Below are 13481 nucleotides of genomic sequence, written 5' to 3'. Positions count from 1 at the left end.
TAGGGATTCATTCACCTGTCAGTTCACTTTCCCATGTTTCAGCGCTGCACGGTTCAGTGGATTCATTAGGGTTTCATTCCACAGTGAGTTCACTTTCCTGTCATTCAGCGGTGCACGGTTTAGTGGTTTCTTTGGGGTGTCATTCACCATTGAGTTCAGTTTCTCATGTTTTAGCGGTGCTTGGTTTCGTGGTTCTATTACGGTTTCACTCACCAAGTAGCTCACTTTCCCATTTTTCTGCGGTGCCCGGTTTAGTGGATTCATTAGGGTTTCATTCCACAGTGAGTTCAGTCTCCCGTGTTTCAGCAGTGCTCGGTTTAGTGGTTTCATCATGATTTCATTCACGAGTGAGTTCACTTTCCCCTGTTTCAGCAGGGCATGGTTTAGTGGTTTCATTAGAGTTTCATTCTCCTGTGAGTTCACTTTTCTGTGTTTCAGCAGAGCACGGTTTACTGGTTTCATTAGGCTTTCATTCACCTGTGAGTTCACTTTTGCGTGTTTCAACAGAGCACGGTTTAGTGATCTCAATAGGGTTTCATTCTCCAGTGAGTTCACTTTCCCGTTATTCAGAGGTGCACGGTTTAGTGGTTTCATTACGGTTTCATCCACCAGTGAGTTCACTTTGCCTGGTCGCAGCGGTGCACAGTTTCGTGGGTTCTTTAGGGTTTCATTCACCATTGAGTTCACTTTCCCATGTTTTAGCGGTGCATGCTTTCGTGGTTCCATTAGGGTTTCTTTCACCAGTGAGTTCCCTTTCGGGTGTTTCAGCGGTGCACGGTTTAGTGGTTTCATTAGGGTTTCGTTTATCTTTGAGTTCACTTTCCCGTGTTTCAGCAGAGGACTGTTTAGTGATTTCATTAGGGATTCATTCACCAGTGAGTTCACTTTCCCATGTTTGAGCGGTGCACGGTTCAGCGTATTCATTAGGGTTTCATTCCACAGTGAGTTCATTTTCTCGTGTTTCAGCGGTGCCCGGTTTAGTGCTTCCATTAAGGTTTCATTCACCAGTAAGTTCACTTTCCCGTGTTTCAGTGGTGCACAGTTTAGTGGTGTCATTAGGGTTGCCTTCACCAGTGTGTTCACTTTCCCGTGTTTCAGCAGTGCACATTTTTGTCGTTTCTTTATGGTTTCCTTCACATTGAGTTTCTCCACAGTTTCCCTTTTAGTAGATTCCTGTTTTCCCCCGTGTACAATAAAGTACGTGTGTTTGTTGTTTATCTCCTTGGTATCTTTCAGGCCAGCCGTCTATACAGGAGACCCAGGAGTTACTTCCAAAGCAGAGTTCCTTTGCTGAAGTGGTGACAGACAGAACTTCTGACACTAACGTAGAGCGTTCCACACTCAGCGGAAACTGGGACGCTGAGGGTCTGTTTGAAAGGAAACTGGCAGGTCAGGAGACAGTGCTCAGGCAGGAGGCAGTCGCTTACCACAAAACCCTCTCTGAGGGGAGAGAGTGTCCGTATAACAGACCAGGAAGGTGGTTCCACTTGGACGTCTCAGAAGAGCGGGTCCACAGCCGTGACTCAGCTAAGAAAGCTTTGACCCCAAACTCAGTGCTGATAAAACCTGCGGGAATCTACGCAGGGAAAAAACTCTTCAGATGTCACGAATGCAAGAAAACCTTCACGCAGAGCTCCTCCCTCACCGTCCACCAGAGGATCCACACGGGCGAGAAGCCCTACAAGTGTCAGGAGTGCGGCAAGGCCTTCAGCGACGGCTCGTCCTTCGCCCGCCACCAGCGGTGCCACTCGGGCAAGAAGCCCTACGAGTGCCTGGACTGCGGGAAGGCCTTCATCCAGAACACGTCGCTCGTCCGCCACTGGAGGTACTACCACACCGGGGAAAAGCCCTTCGACTGCTTGGACTGCGGGAAAGCCTTCAGCGACCACATCGGGCTGAACCAGCACCGGCGGATCCACACCGGCGAGAAGCCCTACAGGTGCGAGGCCTGCGGCAAGTCCTTCCGCTACGGCTCGTCGCTGACCGTGCACCAGCGCATCCACACTGGCGAGAAGCCCTACGCCTGCGAGGTGTGCCGCAAGGCCTTCAGCCACCACGCCTCCCTCACCCAGCACCAGCGCGTGCACTCGGGGGAGAAGCCCTTCCAGTGCAAGGAGTGCGGGAAGGCCTTCAGGCAGAACATCCACCTGGCCAGCCACCTGCGGATCCACACCGGGGAGAAGCCCTTCGAGTGCGCGGACTGCGGCAAGGCCTTCAGCATCAGCTCGCAGCTGGCCACCCACCAGCGGATCCACACGGGGGAGAAGCCCTACGCCTGCAAGGTGTGTGGCAAGGCCTTCACGCAGAAGGCCCATCTGGCGCAGCATCAGAAGACCCACACGGGGGAGAAGCCCTACGCCTGCAAGGAGTGCGGCAAGGCCTTCAGCCAGACCACGCACCTGGCCCAGCACCAGCGCGTCCACACCGGGGAGAAGCCCTACAAGTGCCTGCAGTGCGGGAAGGCCTTCGGCGACAACTCGTCCTGCACCCAGCACCAGAGGCTTCACACGGGCCAGCGGCCCTACGGCTGCGCGGAGTGCGGCAAGGCCTTCAAGACCAAGTCGTCCCTCATCTGCCACCGCCGGAGCCACACCGGCGAGAAGCCCTACGAGTGCGGCGCCTGCGGCAAGGCCTTCAGCCACCGGCAGTCCCTGAGCGTCCACCAGAGGATCCACTCCGGGAAGAAGCCCTACGAGTGCAAGGAGTGCCGGAAGACCTTCATCCAGATCGGCCACCTCAACCAGCACAAGAGGGTGCACTCGGGGGAGAGGCCGCGCGGCCCCAGGAGGAGCCGCAGGGCCTTCCGGCAGGGCGCTCACTGCGCGCACGCGCGGACGCTCCCGGGAGAGGCGCCCGTGCAGCCCGCGCCCGCCGCCAGCCCCGCGGGCCTCCTGCCCACGTTCCTCTGGAGCCCGCCCTCCCTGCCGTCCCTGCCGTCCTGAGACGCCGCCGCCGGCCGCGCCTAAGCCCCGCGCCCCTCGTCCCCAGGACTGCCCCGTTCCTGCCGTTCCCTCCGCAGGTTGGCAGTTAAAGTGAGCGCGGAACTCGTTACTCCTCACGGAAAAACCGGGGGTGCGACCCTTCCGATCGGTGAGCGTGTAAGGTGTGTGTAGCGCCAGGAGTGGTCCGTACTAGGGGTTGAGTGCGGTTAGCTCTTCATAGAACGTTATTTTGGGACACGGAAAAGTTACCATTGGCAGCTGAGGAAAAACGGTGCACAGAACGAAGCTAAGAGAAGCCGGCTTTTAGGTCAGGAAAGGGCGATTCACGATAGCGAGGCTTTTCCGGTTTCGGTTTAAAACTCAGTTCCACAATGTTGAGTTAGTATTGGGGCTTGTCATTTATCTGCCTGTGTGGTGCTGTGACGTTGGTAAGAGAATTGCTTTAAAGTCACCAGGGCGTGTGGGTGAATTCCATTAAACTCAAGGAACCACTAACCTTCAGGCAAATTGATCTGGACCATGTGACTCACGGCCCAAGTTTCACTGACTGTTCGAACAGCCCATGGCCTAATTTTTAAAAATCAGTTTAACGGAGGAGCAAGTGAGAAGAATAATAGTTTATGACAACATGAAAGTTACATGAAATTTAAATTTCAGAGTCCATAAATAAAGCCCGATTGGCTCACAGCCGTGGGTGACCGCATGGTGGGTTACCTGCTGCCTGGGGCAGCTGTGAGGCCACAGTAGCAGAGCTGAGAAGCTGCAGCAGAGACACTGTCATCCGCAAAACCTCAAGTATTTACTTACTGTCCTCATGCGGCAAAAGCTGGCCAGCTCCCCCTCCGTGCAGAGAAAAAAAGCATACAAAAGGTTCTATTTCCCTGAGAATAATAGAACTCTCCCATCAAAAACAAGAGAAACTCTAAACCAATTTATGAATAGAGGTGAAAGGACATTATTAAAGCATCAAACAATAGGAAATATGAGAAAATAATGTCCACAAAAGGAGAAACACGATATTTTTCTAGATGAAGTAATACCATTAAAATGTAAAATGCCATTCACAACAGACTCCCAGTAGGATATGTTTGCTCTGATAATTTCAGTGAAAAACACTTAAGGGTGATTTGTCAAACATAGCAGGACATTTAAAAAATGTTTTGGTTTATAATCAGAGGCTTCCCTGGGTGTAAAGAATCCACCTGCCAGTGCCGGATGCAGGTTCAAACCCTGAGTGGGAAAGATCCCCTGGAGAAGGAAATGGCAAACCCGCTCCAGTATCCTTGCCTGGAGAATCCCACGGACAGAGGAGCCTGGCTGTCCCAAGAAGTCATGGGGTCCCAGAGAGTCAAATGCAAGTTAGTAACTAAACAACAACCTATAATTAAGATTAGGTTTTCATCATTGGGGAAATGATGTTTTAACAATCAGTTGTCCACTCTCCAAAAAAACATACCTAGACCTTACAAAGAAATATGAGATAATTGTATTTAGCAGCTCTAATTATGAAATAAATGGCAACCCACTCCAGTATTCTTGCCTGGAGAATCCCATGGACAGAGGAGCCTGGCAGGCTATAGTCCATGGGCTCTCAAGAGTCAAACACGACTAAATCAACTTTGGCATGGCAGAAGGTGCCAAAAAGATGTAATAGACAACTGGCAGAAAATAATGCGTACTAATAAATGTGTCATTTAAAAACAGGGTGCTGTGACACATACAAAGCAGGGAAATAGGTGGTGCATGCCAACAGATGCGTCATGCTCGAAGAACTCGAATAAAGAACACATGTTGGGTTCTTAACCCCATTGGTCAGAAAATTACAGATTTAGTACAAATCTTGGCTCTCAGATGGGTTAAAATCTTACCTGGTTAATATGCCATACCTTTATCAGTGTGGAAAACAGGAGGCTGGTCATCATTACCCGTGTCAATGTGTCTGCTCTGTTTTGGGGTGGCAATGTGGCATGACCTGTCCACTTTATAAACATGAGTTCCTTTTGAAACAGTAACTCTAGATCTAGGAGTTTCATCCCACTGGAATAAATATATAAGTATAAATAATGTTTATTGCAAAGTTGTTTTAATTACAACACAGATTGATGCAACTGTGATTATTCAATACAGTATTGTCCAGTTAGTAGAAAGATGAAATTCTATATTTGCTCCTATGGAGTATTGTCGTACACAATTATATTAAATGAAATATGTGATTTGCAGAACCTTATGTGTAAAATGATCTTGTCATATAGAGTCAAAATATTTAATATGTGTGTGTGTGTGTGTGCATGTGTGTCTGTATATGAGTTGACTAAAAAGTTGATTCAGGTTTTCCGTGTTAAAACCCAAATTAAGTTTTTGACCAATCCAATATATGTATTTTCTCAATATATAGAAATCTGTTTTTGTCTTTAACACACATTAGCTCTTTGTTGGCACTTTGTCTTTCTTCATTCTGTATTGTTTTGTTGAACAGTACAACAAGCCAGTCAGATTTTTCATTCTTTGTATTTTGATTGGAGACTCAGGGCCAATATTAGGCTTCATTTATGGGTTTCCCTTGTGGCTCAACTGGTAAAGAATCTGCCTGCAATGCGGGAGACTTGGGTTCGATCCCTGGGTTGGGAAGATCCCTTGGAGAAGGGAACGGCTGCCCACTCCAGTATTCTGGCCTGGAGAATTCCATGGACTGTACAGGACTGTATAGTCCATGGGGTCGCAAAGAGTCAGACACGACTGAGAGACTTTCACTTTCATGGGCCATAAGGGATGTTTTCTTATAGTTCACTCTTCATTTTGATTGGCTCTGCCCCTCCTTGTACTAGCTGTTAAGGATGTGGAATATCACTCCTGGACTGCAAATAAGTGGAACTGAGTCAAGCTTTGGAATCATCCTGAAGATTTCTGCATCCCTACCTATCTGATGCATTAAAATGATTCCTGCTTCCCCACATCCTAGTTTTGTTAAGTTCTTTAAATCTTCAAGGCCCCTGGTATCCTTCCAATACTGTAACTTCGAAGTTAAAGTCATCTTTTATTCTCATGTTGAAATTGGTACTAAAGGGTGATTCTCAGAACTACAGAGAAGCTGGTATGGACTAGTTGAAAGAGATCAAAAGGGAAACGAAATCCCATGTTTTATTAGGAAGGAATACTCGTGATACAGCAGGATCACAAGCCCACGGTGCACAGGGTCTGGAGAGCTCTTAGCAAAAACTAACGGCGATGAGATATGCTGGCTCTAAGGGTAAATGTGATGCTCTTTTACAAGTGAATTAGATAATTAAAGTGAAACGTCAGTTCTTCGACCTGTGAGGGCTAAGTCGCTTCCGTCGTGTCCGAATCTATGCGACCCTATGGACTGTGGCCCTACAGGCTCCTCTGTCCATGGGATTCTCCAGGCAAGAATACTGGAGTGGGTGGCCCCAGGGGACCTTCCCAATCCACAGATCCAACCGGTGTCTCTTATGTCTCCTGCATTGGTAGGCGGGTTCTTTACCACTAGCGCCCCTTAGGAAGTCCTCTTCAATCTGCAGACCTTTGGAAATTACCTGCCTCCCCTTGCCCCCGACCCCAGCCACCACAAAGGTATACACAGTTATAAAGCATCAGGAGAAATCTGAAATCTCCAATCGCGTCCTATCCTGGAGGCTCCGCCCACTTCGTACACCATCCTCCGGCTCCAAGCGCCTGCGCGCTCCATGCACCCTGTGACCCCGCCCACTATCGACCACCGCTACCCCGGCCTCAGCTCGCTGAGCCTGACAGCTGCGCCTGCGCACTCCGAGCCCAGCCACGGTTCCCAGAAGCCCCCGGGACTCCGCTCCCTTCCTGGAGGTAGCCAGTATTTCTAGGACCCAGAGTCGGAGCTGTGAGGCTTCTAGGCCGCCCCATTCCGGAACAGGAGGCACCGAGAGGGGCCAGAGGGCAGCGGGCACCAGGCAGGGGAGAGGAACCCTGGTCGCCCGACTTCAGAAAGCCGGCGTCCCTATTGGGACTACATTTCCCAGGGGCCTTTGTGCTGTGAGGACTCGCCCACCTCTGGCGAGGACTTGAAGCCCGGACCGAGTCCGGTCTGCGCGCGGGAGGGCGGGAGTCGTGATCGTGCGCGACCGTGACCGAAGTGCGTGGAGGGTGTGACCGGGAAGAGGAGGCGGGTACGTGTGTGAATAGAGGGTGTGTATGTGCAGGTGTGACACGTGACTAGCGGGCCGCGGAGGAGGCTGGTGTGTGACTGGGGATCGTGTTTCTGCGCGTGTCTCTTGTGCACTTTGCCTGTCCCAGCAGCGTGTACTAGAACGAATGAAGGATTTTACGTGGCTGAGAGCTGGAAGCGCCCCCGGAGGAGACCATCCCACTCCAGTCCAGCACGCCCGACTCTCCCCCCGAAAGTTCGGTGTGGCCCAAAGCCTTGGAATCTTGGGAAGGTGCCCGGTCGGGGCACCTTCTTGCCTGAAGCTTTTCTTGCCTGCCCGCCCGGAGGATGTGGAAATCGGGACACCATACATGTCCACGGGCCTGAGTATGGAGGTAAGAGTGGAAATTGGGGTTGGGGTTGCTGCTCGTGGGCTCAGGGACTGGAGGATGATGGCCCTGGCCTCAGACTGTGGTAGACACAGAAGTTCAAAAATTTGAACGGTCACCTAGGACCAGAGTATGGAGCTGAATTCAGGGAGGGACCTTGACTTGCCCTCCTCTTAGAGGTCTGTATGGATGTCTCCAAGGACCGAGGGGAGAGAGCATTTACAATTAGAACATTACCTCTGAGTGCTCTGCTGCTCTTCAAGGAGGACCTCAGTATTTAATTTTTTTTTTTTTTAATCTGTTAGTGTCGGAATATTCAGTTCAGTGCAGTCGCTCAGTCGTGTCTGACTTTGCGACCCCAGGGACTGCAGCATGCCAGGCTTCTCTGTCCATCACCAACTCCTGCAGTTTACTCAAACTCATGTCCATTGAGTCGGTGATGCCATCCAACCATCTCATCCTCTGTCATCCCCTTCTCCTCCCGCCTTCCCTCTTTCCAAGCATCAGCGTCTTTTCCAGTGAGTCAGTTCTTGGCATCAGGTGGCCAAAGTATTAGAGTTTCAGCTTCAGCATCAATCCTTCCAAAGAATATTCAGGACTGATTTCTTTTAGGATTTACTTGTTGGATCTCCTTGCAGTCCAAGGGACTCTGAAGAGTCTTCAACACCACAGTTCAAAAGCATCAATTTCTTCTGTGCTCAGCTTTCTTTATAGTCCAACTCTCACATCCATACATGACTACTGGAAAAACCATAGCTTTGACTCAACAGACCTTTGCTGGTAAAGTAATGTCTCTGCTTTTTAATATGCTGTCTAGGTTGGTCATAGGTTTTCTTCCAAGGAGCAAGCATCTTTTAATTTCATGGCTGCAGTCACCAGCTGCAGTGATTTTGGAGCCCAAGAAAATGAAGTCTCACTGTTTCCATTGTTTCCCTATCTATTTGCCATGAAGTGATGGGACCTGATGCCATGATATTAGTTTTCTGAATGTTGAGTTTTATGCCGACTTTTTCACTCTCCTCTTGCAGTTTCATCAAGAGGCTGTTTAGTTTTCTTCACTTTCTGCCATAAGGGTGGTGTCATCTGCATATCTGAGGTTATTGATATTTCTCCTGGCAATCTTGATTCCAGCTTGTGCTTCATCCAGTCTAGCGTTTCTCATGATGTACTCTGCATATAAGTTAAACAAGCAGAGAGACAATATACAGCTTTGACGCACTCTTTCCTGATTGGAAACCAGTCTGCTGTTCCATGTCCAGTTCTGACTGTTGCTTCTTGACCTGCATACGGATTTCTCAGGAGGCAGGTCAGGAGGTCTGGTATTCCTATCTCTTGAAGAATGTTCCACAGTTTGTTGTGATACACGGTCAAAGACTTTGGCGTAGTCAATAAAGCAAAAGTAGATGTTTTTCTGGAACTCTCTTGCTTTTTTGATGATCCAGCAGATGTTGGCAATTTGATCTCTGGTTCTTCCCCCTTTTCTAAAACCAGCTTGAACATATGGAAGTTCACGGTTCACATACTGTTGAAGCCTGGCTTGGAGAATTTTGAGCATTACTTAGCTAGCGTGTGAGATGAGTGCAATTGTGAGGTAGTCTGAGCATTCTTTGGCATTGCCTTTCTTTGGGATTGGAATGAAAACTGACCTTTTCCAGTCCTGTGGCCATTGCTGAGTTTTCCAAATTTGCTGGCATATTGAATGCAGCACTTTCACAGCATCATGTTTCAGGAGTTGAAATAGTTCAGCTGGAATTCCACCACCTCCACTAGCTTTGTTTGTAGTGATGGTTCCTAAAGCCCAGTTGACTTCGCATTCCAGGATGTCTGGCTCTAGGTGAGTGATCACATCATTACCTGGGTTATCTGGGTTATCATGGTTATCTGGGTCATGAAGATCTTTTTTGTATAGTTGTGTGCATTCTTCCCACCTCTTCTTAATATCTTCTGCTTCTGTTAGGTCCATACCATTTCTTTCCTTTATTGTACTCATCTTTGCATGAAGTGTTGCCTTGGTATCTCTAATTTTCTTGACGAGATCTCTAGTCTTTTCCATTCTATTATTTTCCTCTATTTCTTTGCATTGATCCCTGAGGAAGACTTTCTTATCTCTTCTTGATATTCTTTGGAACTCTGCATTCACATGGATATATCTTTCCTTTTCTCCTTTGCCTTTAGCTTCTTTTCTTTTCTCAGTTATTTGTAAGGCCCCATCAACCATTTTGCCTTTTTGCATTTGTTTTTCTTCGGGATGGTCTTGATCACCGCATCATGTACAATGTCACGAACCTCCGTCCATAGTTCATCAGGCACTCTGTCCATCAGATCTAATCCCCTGAGTCTGTTTGTCATTTCCACTATATAATCATACGGGATTTGATACTCAGCTATAAAAAGGAACGTATTTGAGTCAGTTCTAATGAGGTGTATGAACCTGGGGCCTGTTATACAGAGTGAAGTGAGTCAGAAAGAAAAACAAATATCATATATTAACACATACATTTGGAGTCTAGAAAAATGGTACTGATGATCCTATTTGCCTGGTAGCAGTAGAGAGGCAGACATAGAGGTCAGACTTGTGGACACAGCTGGGGAAGGAGAGGGTGGGGAATGGAGAGAGTCCCATGGAAACATATATATTACCAGGTGTAAAGTAGATATCTAGTGGGCGTTTGCCATGTGATGCAGGGTACTCAAACCTGCTGCTCCAATGACCTAGAGCTGTGGTAGAAGGGAGGTTCAAGATGGAGGGAACCTGTGTATACCTATGGCTGGTTCATGTCGATATATGTTAGAAATCAGTACAACATTGTAAAGCAATAATCCTCCAATTAAAAAATCTGTTAGAGTCCTGTCCCATTTATCCCTGGGATGAGACATGGGAGGAAGGCGAGATTCACAGCCTCATTTGGGAGTGCTGAGGGACCCCAGCCTTTCCATGGCTTAGTCACCTTTTAGTAGGTGAATAAAAGTGCTCCCCATTCCTACCTCACACTTCTCTGTCACAACCAGAGTGAGTAAAGGGGCGGGGGCGGGGAGAAAGCGTGCCCATAGCCTTATTGTTCTTCACTTGATTTTCTGCATGCAGTAACGGTAGCTAATGTTTACTGAGCACTTTCTGTAGGCCAGACACGGTTCTAAGACCTTTGGGGGATAGTAACACCAAACCTCAAAACAGTATGAAGTGGAAGCTGTCTTGTCTCCTTTTTACAGATGAGGATACTGACGCATAGAAAGAACAAGTAATCGGTAAGTAGAGGAGCCAGGATTCACATCCAGGACAGGCTGAGTCTAGAGTCCCCCTCCTACTGGGTCTCATGTAAGCCCCTCCACAACTGCTTGAGGTGACGTTCTTAACCACCTTTGACAGTTGAGAAACTGACCCTGAGAGGGTTAAATAACTTCAAGAGCTCAGATCCCAAGACCTCCACTGCACGAGTTTTTTCCTTTAAACTTTCAGATCCAGCTTTTGTTATGTAAAATGAGGATGATATTATATACATCATAAGACTGTTATAAGGATTAAGTGAGCTCATACCTGCGAAGTACATGATGTAGTCCCTACCACATAATAACCAGTGCTTAATAAGTGTTCGTTCTTTTAATCATGATTATAATGCTTTGAAAAAGCACTGGAGTTTAGAAGAAAGAAACCAGAATCAAGTCAGATATTTTTATGCTCTTCCTGATTGAAGAAGCTTGGCTCAGGGGCACAGGGGACTTTTTCAGAACTAAATAGTTTGTCACAAAGCAAAACGGGAACCTGAGCCTCCTGACAGGTTTCTGGTCCAGCTCTCTGCAAGCCACGTGAACTCTGTTGTAACCAAGATAATAATACTTCTTTCTCAGGAAGATGGCTTTTTTCAAGTCTCATGGACTCTTTGCAAATCCTTAGTAGTTCGTTGTACATGGGGGATTTTTTTTCTGTTGTATTCTGCTGTCTGCTTGAGTAAATAACTTGGGTGGAAGAGTCAGGCAGATCTACGTTGGTGACTAGGCTCCACTGTTTACAAGCTTGTGACTTGTGCAAAAGACTACTTCCCAGAGCTTTCATGTGTGAAACTGTGACAAGATTCCCCATTTTTGTTGAAGATTCTGAAGGTCAAATAAGAGTTTTAATATATGCAGCACACCTCATACATCTCTATTGTTAGTGAAAGGGTGGATTTGGGTGAGAAAGAGATTGTGCTTAGCTCTGGATTGTGAAAATCCAGAGCAGAGCAGAACCCCAGCTGTAACTTAAAGGTTTCCCAGCAACTTCCTGGACTGTGAGGAGAAGGTGCAGTGGGAATAGGATCATGGAGTAGAAAGCAGAGGGAGCTGAAGGGAAGTGTTTCTGGGCTGTGACTTATCAGAGTCACTCAGTTTCTCCTCATTCCTTTCTCCTCCTCCCAGCTCTGCCCTCTCGGGGTAAAGCCCTTCTCCACATGAGGAGCCAGGATGAAGAGGTGATGGGAATTGAACTTCTTAAAGCCATGTCCCTGGTTAGTATTCCCTTTTTTCTCCTAAAGTACTAGCTTGCCTTTCAGGATTTTGGCAGGTTTATTTTCTTCTGAAAATTGGAACATTGGGATTTAAGGAAGTGTAGAAGGCAATGGCGCCCCACTCCAGTGCTCTTGCCTGGAAAATCCCATGGACGGAGGAGCCTGGTGGGCTGCAGTCCATGGGGTCGCTACGGGTCGGACACGACTGAGCGACTTCACTTTCACTTTTCACTTTCATGCACTGGAGGAGGAAATGGCAACCCACTCCAGTGTTCTTGCCTGGAGAATCCGAGGGACGGGGCAGCCTGTTGGGCTGCCATCTATGGGGTCGCACAGGGTCGGACACGACTGAAGCGACTTAGCAGCAGCAGCAGCGGAAATGGTAGATCAGTTCAGCTCAGTCGTGTCCGACTCTTTGCAACCCCATGGACTGCACCACGCCAGGCTTCCCTGTCCATCACCAGCTCCCAGAGCTTACTTAAACTCATGTCCATCAAGTCAGTGATATTTCTATGTAAATGCAATCAACTGTTCTTTTTAATTTAAAATATCTTAAGTGGTTGAAAACCAAACTAATAGCCTCGGTTTGCGGAGCAGAACAGGACTTGAACATAGGTGTTCTGGCTTCAGCGACCGCGTGTGGGAGAATATCCTTTCTAGTCTTCCTATGAGCTCTGCTGTCTTGTAGCTGTGCTATTTCTTGCGTAACCTTGCTCATGCCCATAAGACAGATATTGTGGCTGACGTATCAGCCCACTGCAGATGTTGTTCTGCACACAGAACAACTCCTTGTGAATCCCATGTGATCCTTGGCTGACCTCAAAGAAGTCGTGTACACGCGCATTCCGTTTCCCTCAGAGGTTTGCCTTTGTGCTTGATTTCCGGTTCTTGTCATCCTCCGCTGGGCTCTGTCAGATGAGCTTCTAATAAACATGCTCTCAGCAGTTTCCTCAGGGAGTTGTTCTTCCATGAACTCTCCCTGCACCCTCTCTCATAATCCTGTGTGTTAATGAGAATTATTTCTGTGAGACACCACCACAGCCGTGTTCTTAACTACCATAACAAACTGAAACTAGTCAAAATACAAGCAAAGCTTTTATTGAAATATTAAACCAAATGTTTCACCTCTTTCTGGCCTCCCCTTCTTTTATTCCCATCTTTCCTTCATCATTATCATCAATAACAATTCTTGAGTACTTAGCCTGCACTGTGCCTGTTACTTCATTTAATTCTCACAGTGCTGCTCTAAGGTATGCACTGAAATTATTCCCATTCTTTTAGGAGGGAATCTTGAAGCACGAAGGGGTTGATCAGCTTGGCATAGATCACCCAACTGGCCAGTGCCAGAGTCTGAACTCTTTGACTAATCTGACCTCTTCCTCTGGTCTTATTCAAGACTGGTGTATATTTATAACTCATTATAAGATATTGATATAAATGAAATCACAAAAAGAGGAATGGAAAATATCCCATCAACCCTAGAATCAGCCTCACTTCATGGTTGGTTATAAATTCAGCTCACGTAACAAAACCC

At 47.6% G+C, this 13481-nt stretch overlaps 2 protein-coding genes across 5 annotated transcripts in view; both read left to right on the top strand.

Moving 5' to 3' along the window:
- LOC122692612 (zinc finger protein 28 homolog) overlaps positions 1-5164 on the top strand; it is a 105291-nt gene extending 100127 nt beyond the window's left edge. For all 4 annotated transcript variants that reach the window (XM_043900366.1, XM_043900365.1, XM_043900367.1 and 1 more), the window contains one exon: positions 1237-5164. In XM_043900366.1, coding sequence (XP_043756301.1) covers positions 1237-2942 — 1706 coding nt within the window. In that variant the 3' untranslated portion in view covers positions 2943-5164. The remainder of the gene's footprint in view (positions 1-1236) is intronic.
- A 145-nt stretch (positions 5165-5309) lies between these two features.
- The window catches only part of ZNF470 (zinc finger protein 470), a 36478-nt gene continuing 28306 nt past the window's right edge, over positions 5310-13481 (top strand). The window contains 3 exon segments of the mRNA XM_043900420.1: positions 5310-6779; positions 7230-7472; positions 11859-11947. Of these exon segments, the coding sequence (XP_043756355.1) occupies positions 6644-6779; positions 7230-7472; positions 11859-11947 (468 nt within the window). The 5' untranslated portion in view covers positions 5310-6643.

This window comes from Cervus elaphus, chromosome 4, assembly GCF_910594005.1.
Source record: "Cervus elaphus chromosome 4, mCerEla1.1, whole genome shotgun sequence".
Lineage (NCBI taxonomy): Eukaryota > Metazoa > Chordata > Mammalia > Artiodactyla > Cervidae > Cervus > Cervus elaphus.
The sequence above is the reverse complement of the archived record's forward strand: the minus strand, read 5'-3'. Positions and strand labels throughout refer to the sequence as shown.